The following is a 26048-nucleotide window of genomic DNA, read 5'->3' on the forward strand; positions in this document are numbered from 1 at the left end:
GGTCATCGAGGGATGGCACCGGTACCGCTTTTTTCTTCTGCGGTACCTGCGGTGCCGCTCTACGCCCCGGAGATGAGGAGCCCGATGTCGAGGGACTCACCTCTATAGGGGCGGAGCGCTTCCGCTGGCGTCTAACCGGCGGCAGGATTGGACTCACTGCACTCGAGGCCGGAAGACGTTCCAGCGGGGAAGGCTTCTTAGCCGGCTTACCTGACTGTTGGGATGCCGGTGTGGAATCACGCGGCGTCGAAGACGAGGGTGCCGACTGAAGCGGTGCCGAAGCCGGAGTCGAAGGAACGGGGTCGGACATCTCGGCACCGAATAACAAACGCTGTTGAATTAAGCGATTTTTTAATGTTCTTTTCTTTAAAGTAGCACAGCGGGTGCAAGAAGAGGCCTGATGCTCAGGACCCAAACACTGCAAGCACCAGTTGTGTGGGTCCGTGAGAGATATAGGCCTAGCACACCGCTGGCACTTTTTAAAACCCGGTTGAGGGGGCATGAAAGGGAAAACGGCTTCCGCCAAATCGAAGGCCGAGGCTTCGATGGTGGCAGAAGGCCCCGCCGGGGAAAAACCGAAAATGAAGAAAAAAGAAGTTTTTTTTTTTTTTTTTACCAAAATAAAAGAAAGTAATGAAGTCAAAAGTTTACGCGAGCGGGAAGGCAAGTTATGAAAAAATTTCAACAGCCGTTGAAAACGCGTCTTCTTAGCTCCGCGGAAACTAAGAAACTGAGGGACCGCGCGCCTCTGTCGGGCGGGAAGGCACTCGCGCGTGCGCGGTGCGGCCGAGCTGGAACTTTCTAAAAAGTTCTTAGAGTGCAATCACTCTAAAATTGTCCGTACCGGGGCTCCGTCGGTGCCGTCACCCATCAGTCAAGAATAGCTGCCTGCTTGTCCTGGGATAATGATTTGTATTTCGCATCCCCTTTTTCCTTGTGTCATGAGTATGATAAGTTAATCTTTAATCCCAATGTTATTATTTAAAGTTTTGTATTGTATTGTTTCCCACCAAATGTAATTTTAAACTGTTCATCGCTTAGAAATATGATTCAGCGATTAATCAAAAAAAACCATTAAACTTGAAACTTGACTGAACACCAATCAGTCACCTCTGTTGTTCTGCTTTCACGCTCTGTGAAGGTAGTTTCTCCTGTGTTTTCTAAACATGAGTAAAGTACATGCACGGCCTTCGCCATCCTGAAGAGAAAAAAGAATTCCACACTTGTGTCTAAATTCCCATTTCTCAGACCGACGTGTGATGCAGCGACTACTGCTCTATCAGGAAAACCAGTGGGTACCCAGAGGGAGCAGCAGTGTTTTAAAGAACACTGGAATAGTTTTATGCTGAGCCTGTGCCAATTGGCATAACTTAAATTTAAAGCTTGTAATTCAGGAGAAATAATTATCTTGGTTTTCTTCTTTGGGTGAGCTTTATCTCTCGGTTATGCTTTCATTTGATACCCATTCCACAAATCTCAGAGGCCTCACCTGGATGAGCCCTGTGAGTAAGGTCACAGCAACAGCGACTTGCACCCTCATTGCGTCTCTCTCCGCATACTTCTCTAGATCAGTGCCATTTGTAGAATTTGTTTCCACAATATTAAACATCTCATCGGGAGCTATCCGAACAGCAACCCCACCAATCATTAGGCTGATCACTGCAAAAGTGCCTAAAATGAACAGAATCATAAGAACATAAGAAGTTGCCTCCGCTGAGGCAGACCAGAGGTCCATCTCGCCCAGCGGTCCGCTCCCGCGGCGGCCCATCAGGTCCATTGCCTGAGCAGTGGTCCCTGACTATCAGATAGGATAACCTTGGATATTCTAACACAGCACACGTTCATCCCCTCCACTGAGAACTTGTTACAGAAAATCCTACGTCCTGATTGTTTCAGAGGTTAGGTTAAGCCCATGAAAGCATACCAGCATATCACCAGGGTTAATATCTACATCAGAAGACCACAATTTTATCTTTAGACTTGTTACGTTGTTACTTGAATGACTGAAAAGACAGTCAATGACTTCTCTTCCTATTCCATGGCAATCTTTTTTTCCTTCCTTCCACTATACAGTATCTCTTTCAGACTTTTATAGGGAGGAGCTGTGAAATTAGATGGCAATGACTGCTAGTGAAAGTCAGAGAAAGAGGGTAGTTCAAAGATCAGAAAAAGCACCTTGGGTTCTGCATCCCCCAACCCTATATGTAATGTCTGACTGTCCAAGTTATATTGTAAGCTCTTCTGAGCAGGGACCACCTATAAATGTGAAAATGTACAGCGCTGTGTACTAGAGAGTTGCGCGGGGACAGAAATCCCACCCATCCCCGCCAGGATCCTCTCCATCCCCACCCATCCCCATCAGGATCCTCTCCGTCCACACCCATCCCCGCAAGGAATTACCTCCATCCCCGCCCGTCCCCATAAAAAGCAGCAATTACTTCTGACAGGATCATCAATTCCACAGTTTCTTTTGTGTTTGCGCTGCTGTTTTCCTTGTGGAATCTCTTTGGTGGAACCCTTTTTTTGTTTTCTGTTCAGTTAATTAACTTATAAACCCCCTCTTTTACTAAGGCTGATGTGTCCATTATATTATATGGACGAACCCTGCTTCCAAAGCCTTCCATCCCCGTGGGAGTCCCGTTGGCCAGAGGGGGGTCCCCGTGGGAGTCCCGTGGGCCAGAGGGGGGTCCCCATGGGAGTCCCGAGGGTTAGGGGGGGGATTCCCATGGGACCCCCGCAGGAACCGCGGGATTCCCGCGATCCCCGTTCCTGTGCAGACCTCTACTGTGTACGCCTTTCAGCACTATATAAATGATAAGTAGTAGTAGTAGTCTCTTGATGATGTAAACCGCATGATCTGGAAGGTATTGCGGTCTAGAAATGTATTTTAATGTACTGTAATCTAATGCTCTTAACAAATGTGGATATCATCCAGCTAGAATTGTGCATCAAGAAATAAGAAACCAAAAGATTGAACTGTGGAGCTCCAGAATTCAAGTCAATAAAGAATTTGAGGGCATGAGAAACATTCCAAGTATGGCCTAATTTTCAAAAGTTTTCTTTTCATTCTAGGCCTATCGCAAAAACTCTTCTGAAGAACAGATTAGAAACTCCATTTCTGACTGGGGGCTATTTCACTGAACAAATACAAGCAACAGTTTTCAGGCACATCAAAAAGCCTGCTTCAAGGCCCTGCCCTTTTTTAAAGCAAATAAAAATAAATTAGGCAAATAAAGGAGTTCTGGGTCAAGGTAACAAGTAGCCAAGCATTTCCTGATGTCAGTAATAAACCAGATATGAACCACAGAATGCCTTTTTATAACCTTGTAAAGCAATTTCTTATCCTGGGCTTCAGCAGCAGCAGCTATTTAACTACAGACCTTCTGTTTTTCTTGACTGTGCTTTCAGGCAGGCCAAGTTTCTCTCGGAGCTGAAGAAGCTGATTTTCAGAGGTTAGGTGTTTAACTTAAAGAGTTGGGCAATGAAATTGGCCCCTTTAAATATGGGCACTGAACCTGTTGCTTTGCAGATATTTAAATGGGGGTGTGATCAGGAGTGGAGTCGGTCTGGGGAAAGAAACTAGCACTGATTTTCAGTGTTAGATGCCTTATATAGACAGCAAAATCTAGGTGATATCACAGCAACGTTAAAATCGGACAACTCAAAATCTGCCCCCCACCCAACCCGGGTTTTTAGTTAAATTTTTTTTTATTGAACAAATAAAACTGACAACATAGTAGTGCATAATATCAAACAAGAAGGTAACTCCTCTCTCCCCCCCCCCCCACTACTACTATTTATTATTTCTATAGCGCTGAAAGGTGTACGCAGCATTGTACATTTTAACATACAATAGACAGTTCCTGCTCAGAAGAGCTTACAATCTAATTTAGACAGGACACTTCAGGGTTGGGGAGGTTATAATGGGTCTAGGTATCCGACAACAGTGAGGGGGAGTTAAGAGTTGAAAGCAGTTCCAAAAAAGTGGGCCTTAAGCTTGGATTTGAACACTGCCAGGGATGGAGCACGACGTATTGATTCAGGCAACCTGTTCCAGGCATACGGCACCGCAAGAAAGACGGGACGGAGTCTGGAGTTGACAGTGGAAGAGAAGGGTGCAGATAAGAGGGGCTTGCCCGATGAGCGGAGATCATGGGGGTTAGCATAGGGGGAGATGAGCGAGGAGAGATATCGGGGGGATTCAGAGCAAACGCACTTGTAGGTCAGTAAGAGAAGTTTAAACTGTATTTGGAAATGGACGGGGAGCGACTTGAAGAGAGAGGTAATGTGAGAAAGTGAGAACAGCGGCTCTCACGGAATATGAGTCATGCAGCAGCATTTTGAACGTATTGAAGAGGCGAGAGGCAGGAGGTACGAGAGAAGTATGTTGCAGTAGTGTAAGCACGAGGTGACAAGAGCGAGGACAAGGGTTTTGGTCGTGTGTTCAGTGAGAAGAGGACGGATTTTGGTAATGTTATAGAGGAGGAAGCGACAGGATTTGGTAGTCTGTTGGATCTGAGCAGAGAAGGAGTTGGGGAGAGATTGCCAGTTTCCACTTCTTACTCCTTCCATCCTACACAACTAAAATAATAAATTTTTTAAAAGTGTCCAGTGGGTCAATAATAATAATTTTATTCTTATATACCGCCAAAGCCATGATAGTTCGAGGCGGTTTACAACAAGAGATGCTGGACAATCAGCGAAATGGTCACAATACAAAGTCATTGAATACAAGCTTACAGAATGGAAGAAGTGAAAAACTATAAAATGCTTAGGTTACAAATTGATTAAACAAATTCGTTTTTACTGATTTTCTAAAAATATGCCTACCTTCCCTCCTTCTGGTCTTCAGATTCATTAAAAAAAAAAAAAATTCTCCCACAGACCCTATCCAGTCACACTCCCTCCATCGGATTAATATTCATGGACAATTAAGCCTTGCCTTGGTTGTGCTAATGTAGGAAATTCTTTTTCACAAAAAAACAAACTTGCCTTGGAAAATGCTAAAACACAGAAGGCTTTAAACTGCAGAACGTACCTATTGATATGTGTCTCGAGGTTCCAAAGAAGGTATAGAGGAAGACAGGATAGAACGATGAGTAGAGTCCAAACACTGGGGGCACAGCTGCCAGCAGAGCATAAGCCAATCCTGGAAAGACCCAACAAGGACAATCTAATCCCAAGCGCAAGTGGTTTTGATTGTACAATTCTCCTAGTCCTTCAATAGCATTTGTTTCTACTAATAAAGTTAATTGCACCTGCGGGGATTTTTTTTATATGCTATAACAGCAGGGGTAGACAACCTTTCTATACAGAGGGGCCACATGGATGTCAATACTATCCCTGAGGGGGGGGGGGGCTGCAATATTATGAAATGTCGTAACTGGAAATGCACAGGAAGCCTTGGATAGTCACATGGAATCTCTTAGAGAGAGGAAGAGATAATGGTTACTGTGGATGGGCAGACTGGATGGGCCATTTGGCTTTATCTGCCATCATGTTACTATGTAAATAAATAAGATTTAAGTATAAACGATACAGTGGTGATTCTAAAAATATTTGTGAAATACAGTATTTCCAAAACTCTAGTTCATAATGTTTTTTTGTGTACACATCCCAGATCTTGGGGCTACATATATTTCAGTGGCGGGCTGCTAGTTTGACGATTTGTCTCTCTCTTGTATTGTTTTTAAGTATTATGTATGTGGATATATTTTAAACCGCCTAAGACCTATATGGTATAGAAATTTTAAAAGTAAATAAATAATCATAACACAAGACTATAAAATACAGTGGGACCTTGGATTACGAGCATAATCCGTTCCAGGAGCATGCTCATAATCCAAAATGCTCATTTATCAAAGCGAGTTTCCCCATAGAAAATAATGGAAACTCGCTTTGATACGTTCCCCCCCCCATAACCGGCATCGCTCCCCCCCCCCCGCTCGCAAAGGCCCCCTCGCTCCAACTGGAAACCCCCCCCCACGTGAACCGGCCCCCCCACGCCCAAACAACTTAAACTTACCCCCCCCCCCCATCTAGCACAGGCACAGATCATGTGCCTAGAAGATCTTCCGGCTTCCGGCTTCTGCCTGCCTGCCTTAAGCATGCATCTGCGCATGCTCAAGGACTTCTAATTCTCCCTCTTGCCGAGAATCTCGGCGAGAGGGAGAATTAGAAGTCCTTGAGCATGCGCAGATACATGCTCAAGGCAGGCAGGCAGAAGCCGGAAGATCTTCTAGGCACACGATCTGTGCCTGCGCTAGACAGGGGAGGAGGGTGGAAGAGGGGGGGGTAAGTTTAAGTTGTTTCGGCGGAGGGGCTGGTTCGTGCGGGGGGGGGGGGGGTGCCGGTTGGAGCGAGGGGGCCTTTGCGAGCGGGGGGGGAGAAGCGATGCCAGTTATCGGGGGGGGTGTGCTCGCAAATCGAGTCAACACTCGGTTTGCGAGTCAAAAGTTTGCTGAGTGTTTTGCTCGTCTTGCAAAACACTCGCAAACCGGGTTACTCGCAAACCGAGGTTTGACTGTACTACCATTTCTATATAAGAGAAATACTGTACAAGAAATACTTACTGGAAAAAAGAAGAAAGAATATATATACAATGGAGTTCTACAAACCTTGAGGTAGCTGCATAACCCCGGTGCTTAATCCTGAAATAATGTCCCCAAGCATGTATTCCTTCACGGGGTAACGGGGCAGCCATTTTAGAATTGGCAAAAAACTGTAGAGATGAGACTTGGCCTTTTTAGAAGAACAGCTAGACAAATTTAAATAGAAAACCAAAAGACACAGGGTGTGAATTTATATAATTATTAGCTTAGAAAAGTCAATGCTTTCAGGTTTATTCAGCATTTTAGTCCAAAGCTAGGTAACAGGCAACATCTTAACTCCTTCCTGGCTCCCAGTATAAGCACACATACAACACAAATTCTACTGCACCCTATTCAAAGCCCTGAATGGAAATGGACCAAGCTATCTGAACAACTGCCTAATCTGGAAAAACACATCCAGACCAAGGAGAACTCAAGCACACTTTACCCACTCCCCAAATTGTGTCCCAGCACAGTTGACTTTAGGAGGGAACAAAATCAATCTGAAAAGAAAAAGCATATTCCCTGACGTCACAAGGAACACACAGGAGCGGAGAAAGTTGTTTCAAGCTATGAGAACTGAGACATTAACTCTCGGAGCAACATTTCTTCTGGCATATCCATGTAAATGCATGATAAAGTGAAATATGTCTTTTTTTTTTTTACACCAGAACAGTTACTAGCCTTTCTGGATTTGAAGAAGCTGGCAGCGGGGAAGGTTTAACAAAATATGAACAGCAATTAGGTTAAGGGGACTATGCTGTTAAGTTTATTCCTTAATGAAATTTCTGCATTTGAGTTTCTCTTCACTCTATCGTACCCTCCTCCTGGTTAGAGAATGACACGGGGAAAAAATTTGTCCCCGTCACCGCCCCGTCCCCGGCCGATTATCCTCTGCACCGCCCCGTCACCGCCCCGTCACCGCCACTGCCATCCCATTCACCGCCCCGTCACCGTCACCGCAGCATGCATAAAAGCCTCAAACAGGTATGATTTTATATACTTATCTTTATTAACGTATAAAGGAAACATTCTTTACAACTTTACAACTTAGTTAACTATACAAAAACAAAACACAACCTGTACTTTTAATTGTCCTTATTTTTTAACCCGTGGATGAACAACAAATCATCCACAATCTCTGGATTCAGTCTAGTTCTCCTTTCTTCCACAGTCCTTCCTGCAATAGAGAATGCCCTCTCTGAAGATGTGCTGGTAGCTGGAATGCACAGTATCCCTCATGCAACTTTTGCTAATTTTGGCCAGCATTCTTGTTTATTTCTCCAAAATCTTAAAACATCAGCATCAACATCAGTAGAACAAAGATAGCTATCCACCTCATTAACAGCAGCCTTCTGAGGTGATAATGTTTCAAAAAAGTCATACAATTTTTCTATCACTAATCTTCCCCCACCCCATATATATTCCGCAGGTTTTCAAAGAGGTCAAGGCAGATGATTTTATGCAATGTCACCTCAGGAACAACTATACAAAAATAGACAAATATACCCCCTCCCCTTTTACTAAATCGCAATAGCGGTTTTTAGCGCAGGGAGATGCGCTGAATGCCCTGCACTGCTTTCGATGATCATAGGCTCCCTGTGCTAAAAACCGCTATTGCGATTTAGTAAAAGGGGGCCATAGTGCAAAATATAGACAGCAGATATAAATTCTCAAAACAGACACATTTTGATCACTAAACTGAAAATAAAATCATTTCTCCCACAAGTGGACATGCTTAGTTACGTCAGCTCTATGGCTGCTTTAACTGTAAGGCGCCTGAATCTAAGGCTATATGCTACCATTCTGTAAAGGAACCTCTGGGAGCCCATTCATTGCTATAGAATAGGCATTCCCTGTATAGGCTCAGGGTGCCTACGAGGAAGAACCCACTTGGAGAATTGCCCCTTACTTTTTTTAAGGATTATAAAAACAGAAGCAATAATGTGAAAAACAAAACCCAGCCTTAAAACAGGCTGAATTAATTTGTGAACCATTATTTAAAGGATACTCAGAAAAAATATTGTTTTCCCTTAACTTAAATGAAATAAACACATTCCTGTCCATCATTTGACTATAGCTAAGGGCAAAAGAAACTCATAGAGCTGCAGTGAAATAGAAAAGTGATTTTGTTTTACTGTAATCTCTGCATTAAGTAGATTTACACACCCCAAGCTCCTTAAATCCTGATACACTTCTAGCTTTTCCTATCAGACTCTGCAAGATTAATAAATGGAGCATCCTTCTGCCTGCCAGTTAAAGGATGAAAAACAAATGCCTATAAAGTTCAAATCACAGCTTGACTAAACTTGAACTTTCTTGATTTCATTCTTACTGGCTGACCACTTTATCTTCCACAATAGGCACCAAGGTTGCTTGGATCGGAGCTTTAAAAGAGCAAGCAGAATCGGGTCTGATGTCTATGCGTTTGGTTTTCTCAAATGGTATACCACTACACTTGTGCTTTTACTTGCTTCGGGCCTTCCTCGTTGCCGGATCCTGCCTACTTTCTGTTTCCGCGAAGGCAGGACCCGGCAGCGAGGAAGGCCCGAAGCAAGTAAAAGCAGCAAGTTGTAAGCTTCCCTCCGGGGCTCTATCGTGTGCGTGCCGGCTTCCCTTCTCTTCTCTCCCCCCCCCCCCCGGGAAGCTACTTCTGGTTTTGGAGGGAAGAGAAGGGAAGCCAGCACGCACACGATAAAGCCCCGGAGGGAAGCTTACAACTTGCTGCTTTTACTTGCTTCGGGCCTTCCTCGCTGCCGGGTCCTGCCTTCGCGGAAACAGAAAGTAGGCAGGATCCGGCAACGAGGAAGGCCCGAAGCAAGTAAAAGCATGCTGGCAAAAAAAAAAAAAAAAGGGCAGGCATCAAACAAAATTTTCGGTGGCGAGTCAGCCCGGGAAGGAGCAGGATTAGCTGGGCGGTCATCTAAATCAGCCGGGGAAAACACTTACTTGTACCTGACGAAGTTTTCAGGCTTTCAGCTCCTCCTAGTGAAATGAGTGAATCCAATCGAGGCAGCGACTGCAAACAAAATTCAAATCCTGGGCTCGGCTCCGAAATCCAATCGCTACTGCTGAACTACAACCCATTAAATATCAGGTGCAGCAGTAGCGATTGGTTCCCTTCTTTGAGCAAAAAGAACTGACCAATGAAGAGCCTGTATATTAGGGGGCGGAGTCAATGCGGCAACGTGCAAGTCGGGTAGAGAGTTGGAGGAGACAGACCACATGGCGGAGACAAACATGGCGGCCGGAAAAAATCTGACACCCGGTCCCGAACCAAAGACACACGGTGAAGACAAGGTAAATAGCGGTACATAGAAGGGGGGGACATTTGCCTGAGGGGACAAATCTTTTCACCGTTTTTGCGGGCGGTGAAAACTTTTGTCCCCGTGTCTGCGGCGATTTGGCTATGGAGTCTCCATAGCCCGCAGCCAAACCGCAGCCACACCGCGGCTCCCTGCGGGGATCGCTCCCCGTGTCATTCTCTAGTTGTGGTCTAAGAAAGATGTAAGCTTTTTGCTTTGCTTTTTATTTTGATGAGTTGCTTGTATGACGTTTCAATCTGTTTTTCTTGAAGACGAGATCTCTTGCAAAACTATGCCAAAATTGCAATAAACAAATACACACTGGCTGCCTGCCTTTTTCCATAACTAACGAGCAATGGAGGTGACCCTTCTAAGCAAACACAGTTCAGAAAAGCAAGGCTGTGTGTTTTGTCGAGTGAGCAAACAGAACTCGGCTTCAGTTGGACTTCCTGGGAACAGGGTGTAAATACCAGGACAAAGTGGCAAAGGCACCCAGAGCACAGGCTAAGTATTAATGCGCAGGATTATGTAGATAAGTCACCTTGGAGAACTCCATTTTGCTTGCTCTAATTATTTCACGCCTACTCTTTACCACTTATTTACTTTGCATCTGCAGACTATATGGAGTAAGAGTTGGCCACATGATTTCTAAAGGGAAATCTGCAAGAGGTTTTCCCCTTTAAAAATTCCCTTGAGGTTAGCTGACACAAAGTGATGTTCTTTAGAAAATATCTGCAAGCCCAGCAGCAGACTGTGACCCCTTCAGCTTCATACAGGCTTTGAGCCCCCTGGAGCATGGGGGCCCAGGGCAATCACCCTATTTGTATCCCCCCCACACTAGCCCTGACCATGTACTAATGTATTTGGTCTAAATACAAGTGTTACATGTACAAAGTGAATAAAGGAACAATATTTATGTGTCTGTGATCTTCAGGTCTTCAGTAGTGATGCTAATGCGCATAATCTAATCAGGTGCATTTTGTCCAAGCGACAGTATCTATTGAGGAGGGCCCATACACCTGTCTATCTCTCTGTCCATTCGTTTGCAGATTAGTTTGTGCTTCCAATAAAAGTGAACTCCCATATGACATTATCATCAGCCTACTAGCCACCAGCAGAAGAACTGAAGAAAACCATATTGCTCCAGCAGGGACCCCATCCTTTGCTTGCAGAGGTAGGCAAAAAGGATGTGCAGTAGCAGAGAAGCAGCAGCTGTTACCGAGGACCTCAAGCCCTTAAGTCAAAGAGAGAGAGAGAGAGAGGGGGAGAGAAAGAGAGAGGGAGGTTGAAAGGGAGAGAGAGAGCAAGAGAGAGGAGATGGAGCAAGAGAGAGAGAGGGAGAGGAGAGAGAGCAAGAGAAAGGGAGAGGAGAGAATGAGAGAGGGAGGGAGAGGAGAGAATGAGAGAGGGAGGGAGAGGAGAGAGAGATTGCAGCTGTAGAGAAGACCGTTAGCCAAACCTCATCCCTTACTGGCAGAACTGTGTAAGCTTGTACTGCCTGCTAGTGAGGGATGGAGGGATGAGATCCCCATTGACAGGCTCTGCCCTTTACTATGCCTTTGCGCAATTATCTTATGGCTGGGACTCTAAATGATAAGAACATAAGAATTGCCTCTGTCGGGTCAGACCGGAGGTCCTTCGTGCCCGGCAGTCCGCTCACGCGGCGGCCCCTCAGGTCCAGGACCTGATAGTGCTCCTACCCTAAAACTCTCATACGCTTTTCGCTTATGTCCTGTAGAGTAACCTTCTATCTATACCCTGCAATCCCCTTCGCTTCCAGGAAGTCATCCAGTCCCTTTTTGAAACCCGGTATTGTACTATGTCCTATTACCTCATTTGGAAGCGTGTTACAGGTGTCCACCACCCTCTGAGTGAAGAAAAACTTCCTTGCATTCGTTTTGAATCTGTCCCCTCTCCGTTTTTCTGAATGACCTCTTGTTTTTGTTGTCCCCGCTAGTCTGAAGAATCTATCCCTCTCCACCTTCTCTATGCCTTTCATGATTTTATACGTCTGTATCATGTCTCCTCTCAGTCTCCGCTTTTCCAGGGTAAAGAGCCCCAGTTTGTCTAACCTTTCGGCATATGAAAGGTTCTCCATTCCTTTTATCATCCTAGTTGCTCTCCTCTGGACCCTCTCAAGTATCACCATGTCTTTCTTACGGTACGGTGACCAGTATTGGACACAGTATTCCAGATGTGGTCGCACCATTGCTCGATACAATGGCAGGATAACCTCCTTCGTTCTGGTATTAGAAGCAGGGAGGGAAAATGGAAAAGAGAAGAGAGAGGAAGGGGAACAGGACAGTGAAAAATGAGATGAGAGATAGGTGAAAAGAATAGAGGATGAGGGGGTTAGAAGAGAGAAAAAGAGAGAAGAAGGGGAGGTGAAGGGGCTGGAATTGAGGAGACAGAGAACATGGGTAGAATACAAAAAGAGTGGGTTGTTGAGCATTTGAGCGCATAGAATTGGGTTTCAAATTGTCATTTTGATCTTTAGTCAGTCGGTTTAGTCAGCCTCATTATCACCAACCCCACTTATATTTGGTTTTTAGCCCGTCCTCCCAACGGAGCACAAAACAGGTTGCAAATCAGGTACTCAAGCATTTTCCCTCTCTGTCCCAGCAGGCTCACAGTATATCTAATGTACCTGGGGCAGTGGAGGTTAAGTGACTTGCCCAGGGTCCCAAGGAGCAGCACAAGATTTGAACCCACAACCTCAGGGTGCTGATACTGTAGCTCTAACTACTAGGCCACTCCCTGGTTGCCTGTGTGAGCCCTTCAGTTTAGGATAAGTTTTTTGTATGTCCTCCTTTCGTGAGGGACAGCTTCAGAAGTACACCAAAGTCAGTCTTCTACAGTTTGATAGCCCTTCTACGGAACTCTATTCCTCAGTATCTCCATCTTCAAAAATTGCAGGCTGCCCTCAAGGCCTGTTTCTTTTGGCTTGACAACTCATGGGGTTCTGTCACTGGTCAAGTATTTCTTGTCTTCTCTTCCCTTCCGTTTCTGCTAAGTTTACTGTTATTGTAAACCACTCTGATGCTAGTGTGAAGGGCGGTATTTATTTATTTGGTTTTATAACCCGTCCTCCCAGGGGAGCTCAGAAAGGACTACAAGTTTACATACATGTTAAAATGTTTTTATACAAGGTGTTGGCAAACATGGCAGGACATTGTCTGACAGAGATGGCAAAACAGTCAACAAAGCATGGCAAAACACAACAGAATATAACATGGTATGGTGAGACATAGCATGATGGCCATTGTATGACATAAGATGACAAACATTGTATTACAAGCGTGGTTAACATAGCTTGGCAAACCTAGTATTATATATACACACATGGCATGGCATGACATACCTACTGTTATATATACAAACCATGGCATGGGAAACATAGCATGGTATTACAAGATTTGTAATAAGGAACCATCCAGTAAATCAAACCTGTTCAATTTACAGGATGGTTTCAGCCAAATTAAAGGTACTTTTCACGTGTCTACGGTAGGCTTGGATTAAAGAAATGATTTAAAGCGGAAAATGTTCAGTAGTTAGAGAAATATTTGACCCCCCTGAGAGCTCAAATCAGCATTTCTCCCCAACAGAACTGGATTTTAGGAAGTCCTGAATGAATATTCACAAGACATCTGGCCTCATTTCATTCAAAAACTTTCTGGGGGCCAGAAAGAAAGTGCTGAAAATCCCTCTAGCACAGTTACATATCTACTTCTAGCTAAACCCAAACATCTTACCCGTGAAACATACCGAAAATAGCGTGCAATCTTCTTGATGAGAGGCTGGGGCTTCTTTTCTTTCACATGCAGACATTCTTCCAAGGATTCATGATTAAACACAGGTCGTTCCACACAGTACTTCGGTGTTTGTGTTGAACAGTCTTCATGGTCTGAAACATCTTCCATTGCCAGTTTGTGTTATACATTAACAGGAAAAGAAAACCATGTATTTGGTCCCTACAAGAAAATAAAAGGCGCCTTGTTTACATACACAACACATGCCTTAGTATCATCGATAAATTTATTGCAAGAGTGCTTTTTGCTACTTTTTTTGAATAGACGTAGTTTAGAGGGCAAAGGTATGGGAGAGGCAACACTTGGCTAAACGTTCCAGGCGCAGTGGTTAAAGCTAGAGAATGACACGGTGACAAAATTCATCACCGTTCCCATCCCTGCGGATAACCACGGGAAACCATCTTCATGTCATTCTTTAAGGAAAGAGGGAAGAATCAGAGTATGAATGGCCACAACCACTGACCCGCAAGCTTTGCTTTCAAGAATGCTGGCGTAGAAGGACAGAGGATGAAATAGACACTAGAAAATGACATGGGTTTATTTCCCGCGGTTATCCGCGGGGACGGGAACGGTGATGAGTTTTGTCACCGTGTCATTCTCTAGTTAAAGCTACAGCCTCAGCACCCTGAGGTTGTGGGTTCAAACCCACATTGGTTTGGTCTATTTATAATCCGCCTTATACAAGGCGAAGTACATCAACACATTCATAAATATACATAAATAACATTTCAATTATTTTACAAAGATAAAAAATAACACCAAATTACAAAATCAGACTGACATATCAACATCAAACAACCCTGCCACCCCAAAAGGATCAATTCAATGAGCATAACATGTAGTAGTCAAAACAAAGCCAATTAAATCATACTGTGTATTTCATACAACAGAACAAATGTTGTTTTAACAATTTAGCGTGGCTCCTTGCCACCCTGGGCAAATCACCTATGGTATCGTATTTTCACGCATATAACGCGCGCGTTATACACAATTTTACAAACCGTGCATAACCATGCGCGTTATACGTGTGAGCGCGTTGTACAAATTTTTTTTTTTCATTCTGATCCGGCATTCCCCCTGCGAACCGGCATTCTCCCCCCCCCTGCTCGCGTCACTCCCCCTCCCCCGCGATCCTACATCCCCCCCCAGCACCGCAAAGACAACTCTTACCCGATTGGGCACCAGCACCAGCACCAATGCACAGGATGTGCCAGTGCCAGAAGATCCTCCCTCGTTGGGTTGGGCTGGGCTGGGCTGGGCGATGCGAGAGAGATCCTCCTTCTTCCTGTGCCGGGCTGGACTAGGCTTTGAGCATTTGCGCATGCTCAAAGCCTTCTGGTCTCGCTCTCTCCGAGGTAATCTCGGAGAGAGCGAGACCAAAAGGCTTTGGGCATGCGCAAATGCTCAAGCATTCTGGTCTCGCTCTCTCCGAGATAATTTCGGAGAGAGCGAGACCAGAAGGCTTGAGCATGCGCAAATGCTCAAAGCCCAGTCCATCCCGGCACAGGAAGGAGGAGGATCTCTCTCGCACCACCCAGCCCAGCCCAGCCCAACGAGGGAGGATCTTCGGGCACTGGCACTGGCACATCCTGTGCATTGGTGCTGGTGCCGGTGCCCAATCGGGTAAGAGTTGTTTTTGCGGTGCTGGGGGGGATGTAGGATCGCGGGGGAGGGGGGGTAAAGCGAGCGGGGGGGGGAGGATGCCGGTTCGGAGTAGGCGGGAGGAGGTTTTAGCATGCGCGGTGTACGCGTGTGCACGCTATATTAAAATTTTATTACATAAATGTCTGTTCCCCGCGCGCTATACCCGTGTGCGCGTTTTACACGGGTGCGCGGTATATGAGTGAAAATACGGTAATACCCCCATTGCCCCAGGTACATTAGATAGATTGTGAGCCCACTGAGACAGACAGGGAAAAATACTTGAGGACCTGAATAAATTCATGTAAACTGTTCTGAGCTCCTCTGGGAGAACAGTATAAAAAATCTAATAAATAAATTAAGCAGTGTGGCAATTAACATTATTTATTTTGCAAATAAATGGCTTTTATACACATGTAAATTACTATTATGATATGTTCATGGCAATTTATTTGAAAGTGATTAAGGAGAAGTTTCCATTGCAAACTGAGTCACATGGATATCAATTTCCATCACAAATGAGTCATGTGGATAGAGAACCACAGGACTTACTGGTATAAGAACGACAATTATAACAGGCAAATCTAATCGCTCCATCCAGGAGATTACTCTGAAACATGCAAAACAAAGAAAGCCATTCTAAAAAGAAGAAAAAAAAAAAGTCTGAAATTCTTCCAGGTCTGGATTAAGCTCAAAGCCTTTCATCTTCAAGGAATTAATTACAAAAGCGCCAATCATACACAGTAACTGGAACTCAATTAATCAGAACTTCAAGCAACCAGAAAAAAAATCTTAAGAAATACTTTAAATAAAAATGAAAATAAAATCAATTTGTATGCTCTTCAGCTCAAGGTGGTGGCGTGCAAAGGAGGAAGATAATAATAATAATTTTATTTTTATATACCACCAAAGCCATGAAAGTTTGAGGCGGTTTACAACAATCAGCTGGACAATCAGCGAAGTGGTACAATACAAAGTCATCGTATATAAGGTACAGATTGGGAGTAGTAATGCATTATAAGATTCTTAGGTTACAATCGATTAAACAAATTTGTTTTTATTGCTTTTCAACCTGTACCTTATATATGATGAATTTGTATTGTACCACTTCGCTGACTGTCCAGCACTTCTTGTTGTAAACCGCCTCAAACTTTTATGGCTTTGGCAGTATATAAAAATAAAATTATTATTATTATCTTCCTCCTTTGCACGCCACCACCTTGAGCTGAAGCGCATACAATATCCCCACTTAAGATCCCTCCAGCACCCCACCTTTCCCATGTCTTAATCTCAACATTCTGTAATATCTGTCCATCTATGTCCCCTGTGTAGCCTGCCAGACAATCTGGCCTTGCAGGTACTCAAGCATCTCTATTTAGGGCCAGCTCAAGAGGTTGTGGTAACCCTGACCACATACTGCTTTAGCACCTCCTCTACATAAGAACATAAGAATCCCGCTGCTGCGTCAGACCAGTGGTCCATCATGCCTAGCAGTCCGCACACGCGGCAGCCCATGTTTAAAGACCAGTGCCCTAACTGAGCCTAGCTTTACCTGCGTACTTTCTGGTTCAGCAGGAACTTGTCTAACTTTATCTTGAATCCCTGGAGGGTGTTTTCTCCTATAACAACCTGCGGAAGAGCATTTCAGTTTTCCACCACTCTCTGGGTGAAGAAGAACTTCCTTACATTTGTAAGGCATTTATTCTCTTTTAACTTTAGAGAGTGCCCTCTCATTCTCTCTACCTAAGGCTATTCCCTTCATTATCTTTAATGTTTCGATCATGTCCCCTCACAGTCTCTGATTTTCAAGAGGCCCAGTTTCTCTAATCTCTCACTGTACAGCAGCTCCTCCAGCACTTTAGCCATTTTAGTCACCTTTCTCTGGACCCTTTCGAGTAGTACTGTGTCCTTCTTCATGTACGGCGACCAGTGCTGGACGCAGTATTCCCGGTGGGGGCGCAGCATGGCCCGGTACAGCGGCATGCTAACTTTCTCTGATCTGTTTGTGATCCCCTTCTTAATCATTCCTAGCATTATGTTCACCCTTTTCGCCGCCACCGCACATTGCGCTGAAGACTTCATCAACTTGTCAACCAGTACTCTCAGGTCTCTTTCTTGGGGGGGTCTCTCCAAGTATTGCACCAGACATCCTGTATTCGTGAATGAGATTTTTGTTACCGACATGCATCACCTTACACTTATCTACGTTAAACCTCATTTGCCATGTGGCGGCCCATTTCTCGAGCGTATTTATGTCACGTTGCAGGTCTTCGCAATCCTTCTGCATCTTCACCACTCTGAATAACTTTGTATCGTCCGCAAATTTAATAACTTAATTCGTTGTACCAGTCCAGGTCATTTATAAATAGGTTGAAGAGCACGGGCCCAAGCACAGAACCCTGCGGCACTCCACTTGTGATGCTCTTCCATTCCAAATATTGTCCATTTACCCCCCACTCTCTGTTTCCTATCCGCCAACCAGTTTTTAATCCACATGAGAATTTTGCCCTTGATTCCACGGCTCTCAATTTTTCAAAGTAGTCGTTCATGCGAGACCTTGTCAAACGCCTTCTGAAAATCCAGATATACAATGTCGACCGGCTTGCCTTTGTCTATCTGCCTGTTTACTCTTTCAAAGAAGTGCAGCAAGTTTGTCAAGCAAGATCTTCCCTTGCTAAAACCGTGCTGGCTGGTCCTCATCAGCTCGTGTCCGTCAAGGTGATCAATGATGCGGTTCTTTATCAGCACCTCTTCCATCTTACCCGGAACCCAGGTCAGACTCACCGGCCTGTAGTTTCACGGATCTCCCCTCGAACCTTTCTTGAAGATAGGCGTGACATTTGCCACTTTCCAGTCTTCCGGAATCCATGCCCCGCCTCCTACCTGTTCCACCCCCTACCTCAGGGCCACTCTGCAAGATTCTTGATTGCTCTATTACCCCCTTCCCCTCAAATAGCAATTTCCACCCTCTCTTTACAAGCATGCTGGGATGGCCTTGCAATCAATGTATGGCAGGCCATTTGGGAGGGAGGGCCAGGGGATGGTATCAAAGTGTTATGGGCACCTAGCAAAGGCCAACTTCAGCTAGGGTTGGGGCTAACCAGTGTCACAGGCCAGCTGGTGTGGGGGGTGGTAAGGGCCTGAAGTTGGCAAATACATCACTCTGGGCAGCATCAGAAGAAGGAGAAAAGGAGGGTCATTCCATGTCAAGTGATCCAATATTAAAAATTATCCCCACTTGACCTCCTCCAAACTGAATAAAATTTTGTGTAGATGTTCCCTGTAGCCTCAATTGAAACCACGTAAAATTTTTCAGCTGGATCTCTATTGGTTTCAGACCAAGAAGTGAATATAGGTCAATCTCTGAGTACTGTGCTCTGCGTAACCCGAAATGGCAACATTGTCTAGCCACTACAGCCTAACAAAGCCTCCAAGAGAATTGACATTTTGGGAATTAATACGTACAACCCCTGCTACTAACTTAATGTGCAAAGTTTGGCATGTAACATTAGTTTACCTCCCCTGTTATGAAACAGCAAAGTAGGCAAAAAACGTTAGAAATAAAATTTAGGGCCCGATTCTCTTTTGGATGTCAACATCGGCAGCCATCTAAGAAGCGGCTGCCAATCGTGAGTCAATCACACATTGGCATCCAAAAGAGAATTGGGCTACAGTCCCAGTCAGATGCCCAAAATGTAGGCCATTTTGCAGGCCTACATTTAAGGATGTCTGTCTCACATCTACGTATTGACGACACTTAAGCCAGCCCAAGGCTACTTCCGGGTGAAGCCATGCCCTTTCTTGGTGCTTAAGCGTCGATATGCATCTCCATAGACACGCTCTGGAAGCCTACAATGTGCGCATCTTGCCTTAAGAGAGTTTTTAAAAAAAATGTGCATCCCGATTAGCTGCCAGATGGCGGTAGGATGCCTACTGCCACCTACCATTGGGGGACACATTTTTGAGAACCAGGCCCTTAATGCTTATTTTGACCTGTATTTCAATTCAAATCATAACTGTTCCTGCAGTAATAGTATTTGCATTATGAATCTTTGCAGCCAATTAGAAGCAAATATATAATTACATAAAGAACTAATATTGTAAAGAACATAAGAACATAAGCATCGCCTCTGCCGAGTCAGACCATAGGTCCATCGTGCCCAGCAGTCCGCACCCGCGGCGGCCCCCCAGGTCCATGACCTCTAGTGTTCTTTCACTTAAGACATTTTATCCTTTATAGTACCCCTCTAGCTATACCCCTCAATCCCCTTTTCCTTTAGGAACATGTCCAACCCCTTTTTGAAACCCAAAATCGTACTCTGCTCTACCACCTCCCCTGGAAGCGCATTCCAGGTATCCACCACCCGCTGGCTGAAGAAGAACTTCCTAGCATTTGTTCTGAATCTGTCTCCCTTCAGTTTTCTTGCGTGCCCTCTTGTTTTTGTTTCCCCCGCCAGTCTGAAGAATCTGCCCCTCTCCACTTGAAAGAGTCATTTTTGCTACAAAAGCCATTCTGTTTCATATTTGACCCGGCCTTTCTCTGGCCCTTGACTTAGGTGGGCTGACTGATAGGATAACATGCAGTAGCTTTCTTCAGGGTATGCTGTGAGGTCTGCAATTTGTCTTTATATATAGTGCAGTGGTTACAAACTCAAACCCTTTGCAGGGCCACATTTTGGATTTGTAGGTACTTGGGGGACTGCAGAAAAAAAAAAGGGGTCCTTATATTAAGGCACGCTAATATTTAGTGCACGCTAAATCGGCTAGTGCGCCTTAGTAAAAGGACCCCTAACTATTTTTTCTGCGGCCCTCCAAGTACCTACAAATCCAAAATGTGGATTATCAGAAGCAATTAAGGAAAGATTATCAGAAGCAATTAAGGAAAGATTTATAAATTATATTATAGCAATTAATATAGTTTATAAATATTTCCTTAATTGCTTCTGATAACTTCAGCTATACACAGCTAAAAGCAGTGCAACATGCAGAAAGTGAAAAAGTATCAACAGCTCTCTTGGATTTATATACCGTGCTATCTCCCCAAAAGGAGCTCAACTCGATTCACATAAAAATCAATAATCGAAGTAAAAGTAGTTAGATTATAGAGAAAATAACTTACCCCTCCCCCCTTTTACTAAACCACGATAGCAGTTATTTGCACAGGGAGCTGCACTGAATGCTCCGCGCTGCTCCCAATGCTCATAGGACCTCTATGTGCGTTGGGAGCAGCATGGAGCATTCAGCACAGTTCCCTGTACTAATAACCACTATTGCAGTTTAGTAAAGGGGGGGAGGGAGTTTATTAATGAAGACCCTCATCCAACATCTTAGAGAGAAGATGACTAATTTTCATTAGAACAATTTTCTAAGAACTGTTGAAATAACGGTGTTTTCATAGATTCATAGAAAATCTGGAAGGAAAGAGTTCTAACTCAAGAGGGAATCCCATTCCAAATCATTATAAAAGTATATGAGTAAGATGCTTGCAGTGGGCTCTTTGTAACTCAGATGAATCTTCAAAGGGCTTTCGGACTTATTTAGACTTGTAATGGGCAGACTGATAGAATCGATTTATTTTTTTTAAATCTTAAACTAAACTAAAGCTTAAGTTTGTATACCGCATCATCTCCATAAAGAAAGAGCTCGACACAGTGTACAAGTAATTTAATAAATGAGGGAAGGACATAATAAGAAATTAGAGGTTATGAAGAGGATTGCTAGCTTTACATTTTAAATAGATAGCTTTATGTTTTGGAGAAAAGCCAGGTTTTCAGATGCTTTCGGAATAATTGGAATGAGCCTTTCTTTTTTTTCTTTCTTTCTTTAAACTAAACCTTAAGTTTGTATACTGCATCATCTCCATAAAGATAGAGCTCGGCACAGTTTACAGGTAAATTCAATAAATGAGGGAAGGACATAATAAGAAATTAGAGGTTATGAAGAGGATTGCTAGCTTTACATTTTAAATAGATAGCTTTACTTTTTGGAGAAAAGCCAGGTTTTCAGATGCTTTCGGAATAATTGGAATGAGCCTAGGTTCTGGAGCGGGGCAGGGAAGTTTTTTCATAGCTCAGTGAATTTGAAGAAAAGGGATTTCCCTAATTTACTTGCATACGTGACGCCTTTTAACAAGGGGAAAGATAGTTTGAGTATGTGGGCGGATCTGGTAGTGTGGGGTCTCAAAGAATTCCAGGATAGTGGGATTAGGGGAGGAAGAAAGCCATTAAACCAGGGGTCTCAAAGTCCTTCCTTGAGGGCTGCAATCCAGTCGGGTTTTCAGGATTTCCCCAATGAATATGCATGAGATCTATGTGCATGCACTGCTTTCAATGCATATTCATTGGGGAAATGCTGAAAACCCGACTGGATTGCGGCCCTCAAGGAGGGACTTTGAGACCCCTGCATTAAACATTACTATCCCTTCAGGATTGACAACAACAAAATACGATCAAGGGAGGTTAAGTAGGTCAACAGGTTTTCAACTGTCTTACAGCTGCATTACCTGAATCAGAATGCAATAACTGAAGTGCAATAACAGAATGCAATAAGTGAAGATTTGGGGGACAGAGTAATTCACTGCTTTCAATGGGATCTAGTAGCTCTTCAAAGTGGTATCCAAAAGAGAAGTCCAATCAGCAATGCCTTTCTATGGGGCAGCGGGAAGGAAAGCGCGCCAACCAGTAATCTCACAAGTGGGGGTGTCAGAGGGGAAGTGAGCCACGAGGGCCCCGATCCCCCCTCCCTCCCCCCCCCAACCAACTTCTGCTGCGGTCCCAAACAGCTGATCTGTCAACGTGGTAAGTGTACAAACTATCAAGAACATGAAGACCCAACGGGGCTGGAAACAAGCGGTTCCCCCCCTCCCCCTCAAAAAAAAAAGCGTATTGCTTCTATTACCTCTTCGCGATTAACCACAAACCGACGCTCTCCCTTCTCGGCTCCCGCGTTGAGCTCCGATGACACCAGAGAAGGGGAATATTTCGGGCGAGCGCCAAGCACTCTTCCGCGCACGCGCAACGGCACGCGCTCAGCAAACCAATCGCGGCTCCCCAGCGGCCTCCGCTGCTCTTACGGCGCATGCTCGCGGCTGTTGGGGAGCTGCTGGAGGCGTTCGTCGCTCTCCCCGCTAGGAAGCGGCATGAAGGAGGTTGGGAAAAATAGACTCCGAAAATGGCTTGGGGAGGGTGCTCTTGGTTTCCAATTCTTTGCCTTGCAGCTTTTGCGTTCTTGGGGTGGGGGGTAACGCTCGCGCCGGAAGTGAGGGTGCGCGTGCACACAAATCGGGCTCTCGGCTTCCTCCTAAAGCAGCGGTCTCAAACCCAAACCCTTGGCAGGGCCACATTTTGGATTTGTAGGTACTTGGAAGGCCACAGGAAAAAAATAGTTAATGCCTTATTATAGAAATGACAACTTTGCATGAAGTAAAAACTCGTTATAGTTCATAAAATCTTTCCTTAAAATTCAGGGGTGTCCAATGTCGGTCCTCGAGGGCCGCAGTCCAGTCGGGTTTTCAGGATTTCCCTAATGAATATGCATGAGATCTATTTGCATGCACTGCTTTCAATGCATATTCATTGGGGAAATCCTGAAAACCCGACTGGACTGCGGCCCTCGAGGACCGACATTGGACACCCCTGCCTTAAATGCTTCTGATAATTTCAGCTATACACAGCTGAAAGCAGTGCAACATGCAGCAAGTGAAATTTAGATAAGTTTTTCACTTGCTGCATGTTGCACTGCTTTCAGCTGTGTATAGCTGAAATTATCAGACGCAATTAAGGAAAGATTTATAAACTATAAAGAATTTTAAAAACCTCATGCAAAATTGTAATTTACATTCTAAAGCAGTGATTCCCAACCCTGTCCTGGAGGAACACCAGGCCAATCGGGTTTTCAGGCTAGCCCTAATGAATATGCATGAGAGAGATTTGCATATGATGGAAGTGATAGGCATGCAAATTTGCTTCATGCATATTCATTAGGTCTAGCCTGAAAACCCAATTGGCCTGGTGTTCCTCCAGGACAGGGTTGGGAACCACTGTTCTAAAGTATCAACTGCAAGAGAGAAGATTTTGATGTAGACCTCTAGGTCAGTGGTTCCCAACCCTGTCCTGGAGGACCACCAGCCAGTCAGGTTTTCATGATAGCCCTAATGAATATGCATGGAACAGATTTGCATGATTGTCACCTCCATTATATGCTAATCTTTCTCATGCATATTCATTAGGGTTATTCCAAAAGCCTGACTAGCTGGTGGTCCTCCAGGATAGGGTTGGGAAACACTGCTCTAGGCTTTTTTTGTAGAGGGGAGAATCAATATCTGACTTGTGCCTGAAAAACCTGTGCTTTAAGGCCCTGATTCTCCAAAGTGCATCCCGATTTTAGGCGTCCTACAGCTGTCTAATCAGCCAATCGGGATGCACTTTTTTTTTTTTTAAATGCTCCCCAGGCAAGCCTGAAGGCACCTCCGGGAGCCTAGGGAGACCCGCAAGATGCCTAAGCTCGTCTAAGGGCCTTAGGCGGGCCTTAGGCTGAACCTAGGCGGCCCTACGCGTCTCCCTAGTAGAGGAGAAGCTTAAAATGTAGGCCAGCAAATGCTGGCCTACATTGTAAGTAGACGCGGCCGCTATACTTATCGCGGCAAGGGATCTCTCTGCCGCTATAAGTATAGCGGGCCGCGGCCCCCTGACCAGGAGGGTGCCCAAACCCTCTGCTCGAAGACGCCCCCCCCCCACCACCCGACCGCCCCCCCCAACATTACCGATCCCCCCCCTGACAATATCGATAGCTGGCAGGAGGGTGCCCAATCCCTCCTGCCCGAAGACGCACCCCCCCCCGGCGCTAACCCCCCCAAACCTCCACTCCACCAAACCTGTTCTTAGAAGGGTCTTGCACGTCTTGAGCCGGCAGGCACGCCTCGTCGAAATGAAGCGGGCCCGGCCCATCCCGCCGAAGCCTAAGGCCTGATTGGCCCAGGCTCTAGAAGCCTGGACCAATCAGGCCTTAGGCATAGCGGGTCCGCCCATCTCCACTAAGTCTAAGTTCTGATTGGCCAATCAGGCCTTAGATTAAGAGATCCCTTGCCGCGATAAGTGTAGCGGGCCGTGTCTAATCTAACCCGTTTCTCTAACCCGCGTCTGTAACATGGACGCCGGTTACAGAATCGGGGTTTAGTTTAGGCCGATTCTGAATAGGACGCCTCTCCCGGGCCTAGGTGTCTTGCGGGCCTTGCCTTCAATATAGGCGGCCTGCCTGGGGAGCATTTTTTTTTAAAAACGTGCATCCCGATTGGCTGATTAGACAGCTGTAGGACGCCTACAGTTGCCTAAAATTGGGATGCACTTTTAGAGAATCAGGCCCTAAGTGTCCAGTGGTTGCATCTGCAACCGCCTTCAGCACTCACCTCCTCCAGCATCAGACATAACCAACATCTTACATCAAGCAGTCACTGCCAGGAAAGGTGCCGAATTTCGCAAGAGTTCACGAGATTACGTGCACAAGCGGCACTACCTCCAATGGTTACCTTACGTTCTGGAACGTTGCCCACCTCTCTGTTGTAACCTCACGCAAGTGCTTTTCTGCGTCTGTACGCAATTGTCATTTACACTCCACCTCACAATCACATACAGACGCAGGAAAGTGTTTGCGCGAAAGTTACAGAACAATGTTAACATACCAAGGGCCTCAAAATAGTACTTGGCAGGCCACGAGTTTGAGCCCACTGTCCTAAAGCCATACTGTTCTAACTTTAGACCCAATGGGTCTCACCCACCTAAGTCCCATGGTACAGAGCGTTCACAGGAGGGCATGGCCGACATTAGCTTGATGTCGGAACAAGAGTCCCAATGGCGGGAGCATTTGTAGTGTGTGTGTTGGGGTAAACACCCGGGTGTACTCGCGCTAGGGCACATGTGTAACAATGACACTCGGGGGCAGTGACGGTGTCTTCAAGCGAGGTTGGGTGAGTCGATAAGTAAAACCGAAGGAGCACCGGTGCTAGGAAATAAATTGGGAGTCCCGCAAGAACTCACGAGCTGGGGAAAAAGAAAAGAAACTAAAAGTGACTATGACCGTATCAGCCTGAAAATTTAAATGAGCATGACTAAATGCATGGGCTTAGTTTTGGGGAGGTGTAGATGCACTAAATATGGTCGCTAAGGGCTGATTTTTTGGTCAATTCTGAAACAGCGACCAATGTTCCAACAAGTTTGCATGCAAATGATTTGTGTGGAGGTTTGCCATAATCCCGTCTGATTGGTTGCTGTGAGAGCGACTTAGAAACATGCGCTGAATAGTCCAGTTGATACAGCCACAATGTAAGCATGTGCCAAGATTTACTGCATCAGTCATAGGTGTGGCTTATTGTAGCGAGTCATAAGCATACGTCGGTGTCAGTCACAAAGTGATTTAAAACACCGCCAGTAGAGATTTTCCTTCTTTTTGGAGCTGTTGGAAAAGCAAACACTTTTCCATTTGGTTATTTTTCGCTTTGCCTTCAAAACACATGCTCATAACGTGCATATAACACATATAAATCCCTTCCCTATTGTAAACATTTATACATTTTATTAATATTATATTGATTTCAAAGCTGTACTGTTGGTAAGACACTCAAGCGACTGGCCTTGACTTTTTCAGGTTGCTAGAAGTGATCGCTATTTTTTGTGCATGGCAAGGTGATGTTAGAGCATTGATCGGTCGAC

General features: G+C 45.0%; 1 protein-coding gene across 3 annotated transcripts in view; it reads right to left on the bottom strand.

The window, feature by feature from the left end:
- The window catches only part of SLC26A5 (solute carrier family 26 member 5), a 79247-nt gene extending 56663 nt beyond the window's left edge, over window positions 1-22584 (bottom strand). The window contains exons 1-5 of one of the 3 annotated variants that reach the window (XM_033958531.1): window positions 22243-22584; window positions 13661-13866; window positions 6618-6757; window positions 5039-5149; window positions 1490-1671 (exon numbers count right to left, since the gene is read on the bottom strand). In XM_033958531.1, coding sequence (XP_033814422.1) covers window positions 1490-1671; window positions 5039-5149; window positions 6618-6757; window positions 13661-13815 — 588 coding nt within the window. In that variant the 5' untranslated portion in view covers window positions 13816-13866; window positions 22243-22584. Of the gene's footprint in view, window positions 1-1489; window positions 1672-5038; window positions 5150-6617; window positions 6758-13647; window positions 13867-22242 lie in introns of those variants that run through there. The other 2 variants (XM_033958529.1, XM_033958530.1) reach the window with 2 other exon arrangements.
- Between the last annotated feature and the right edge of the window lie 3464 nt (window positions 22585-26048).

This window comes from Geotrypetes seraphini, chromosome 9 (genome assembly GCF_902459505.1).
Source record: "Geotrypetes seraphini chromosome 9, aGeoSer1.1, whole genome shotgun sequence".
NCBI classification, from domain to species: domain Eukaryota; kingdom Metazoa; phylum Chordata; class Amphibia; order Gymnophiona; family Dermophiidae; genus Geotrypetes; species Geotrypetes seraphini.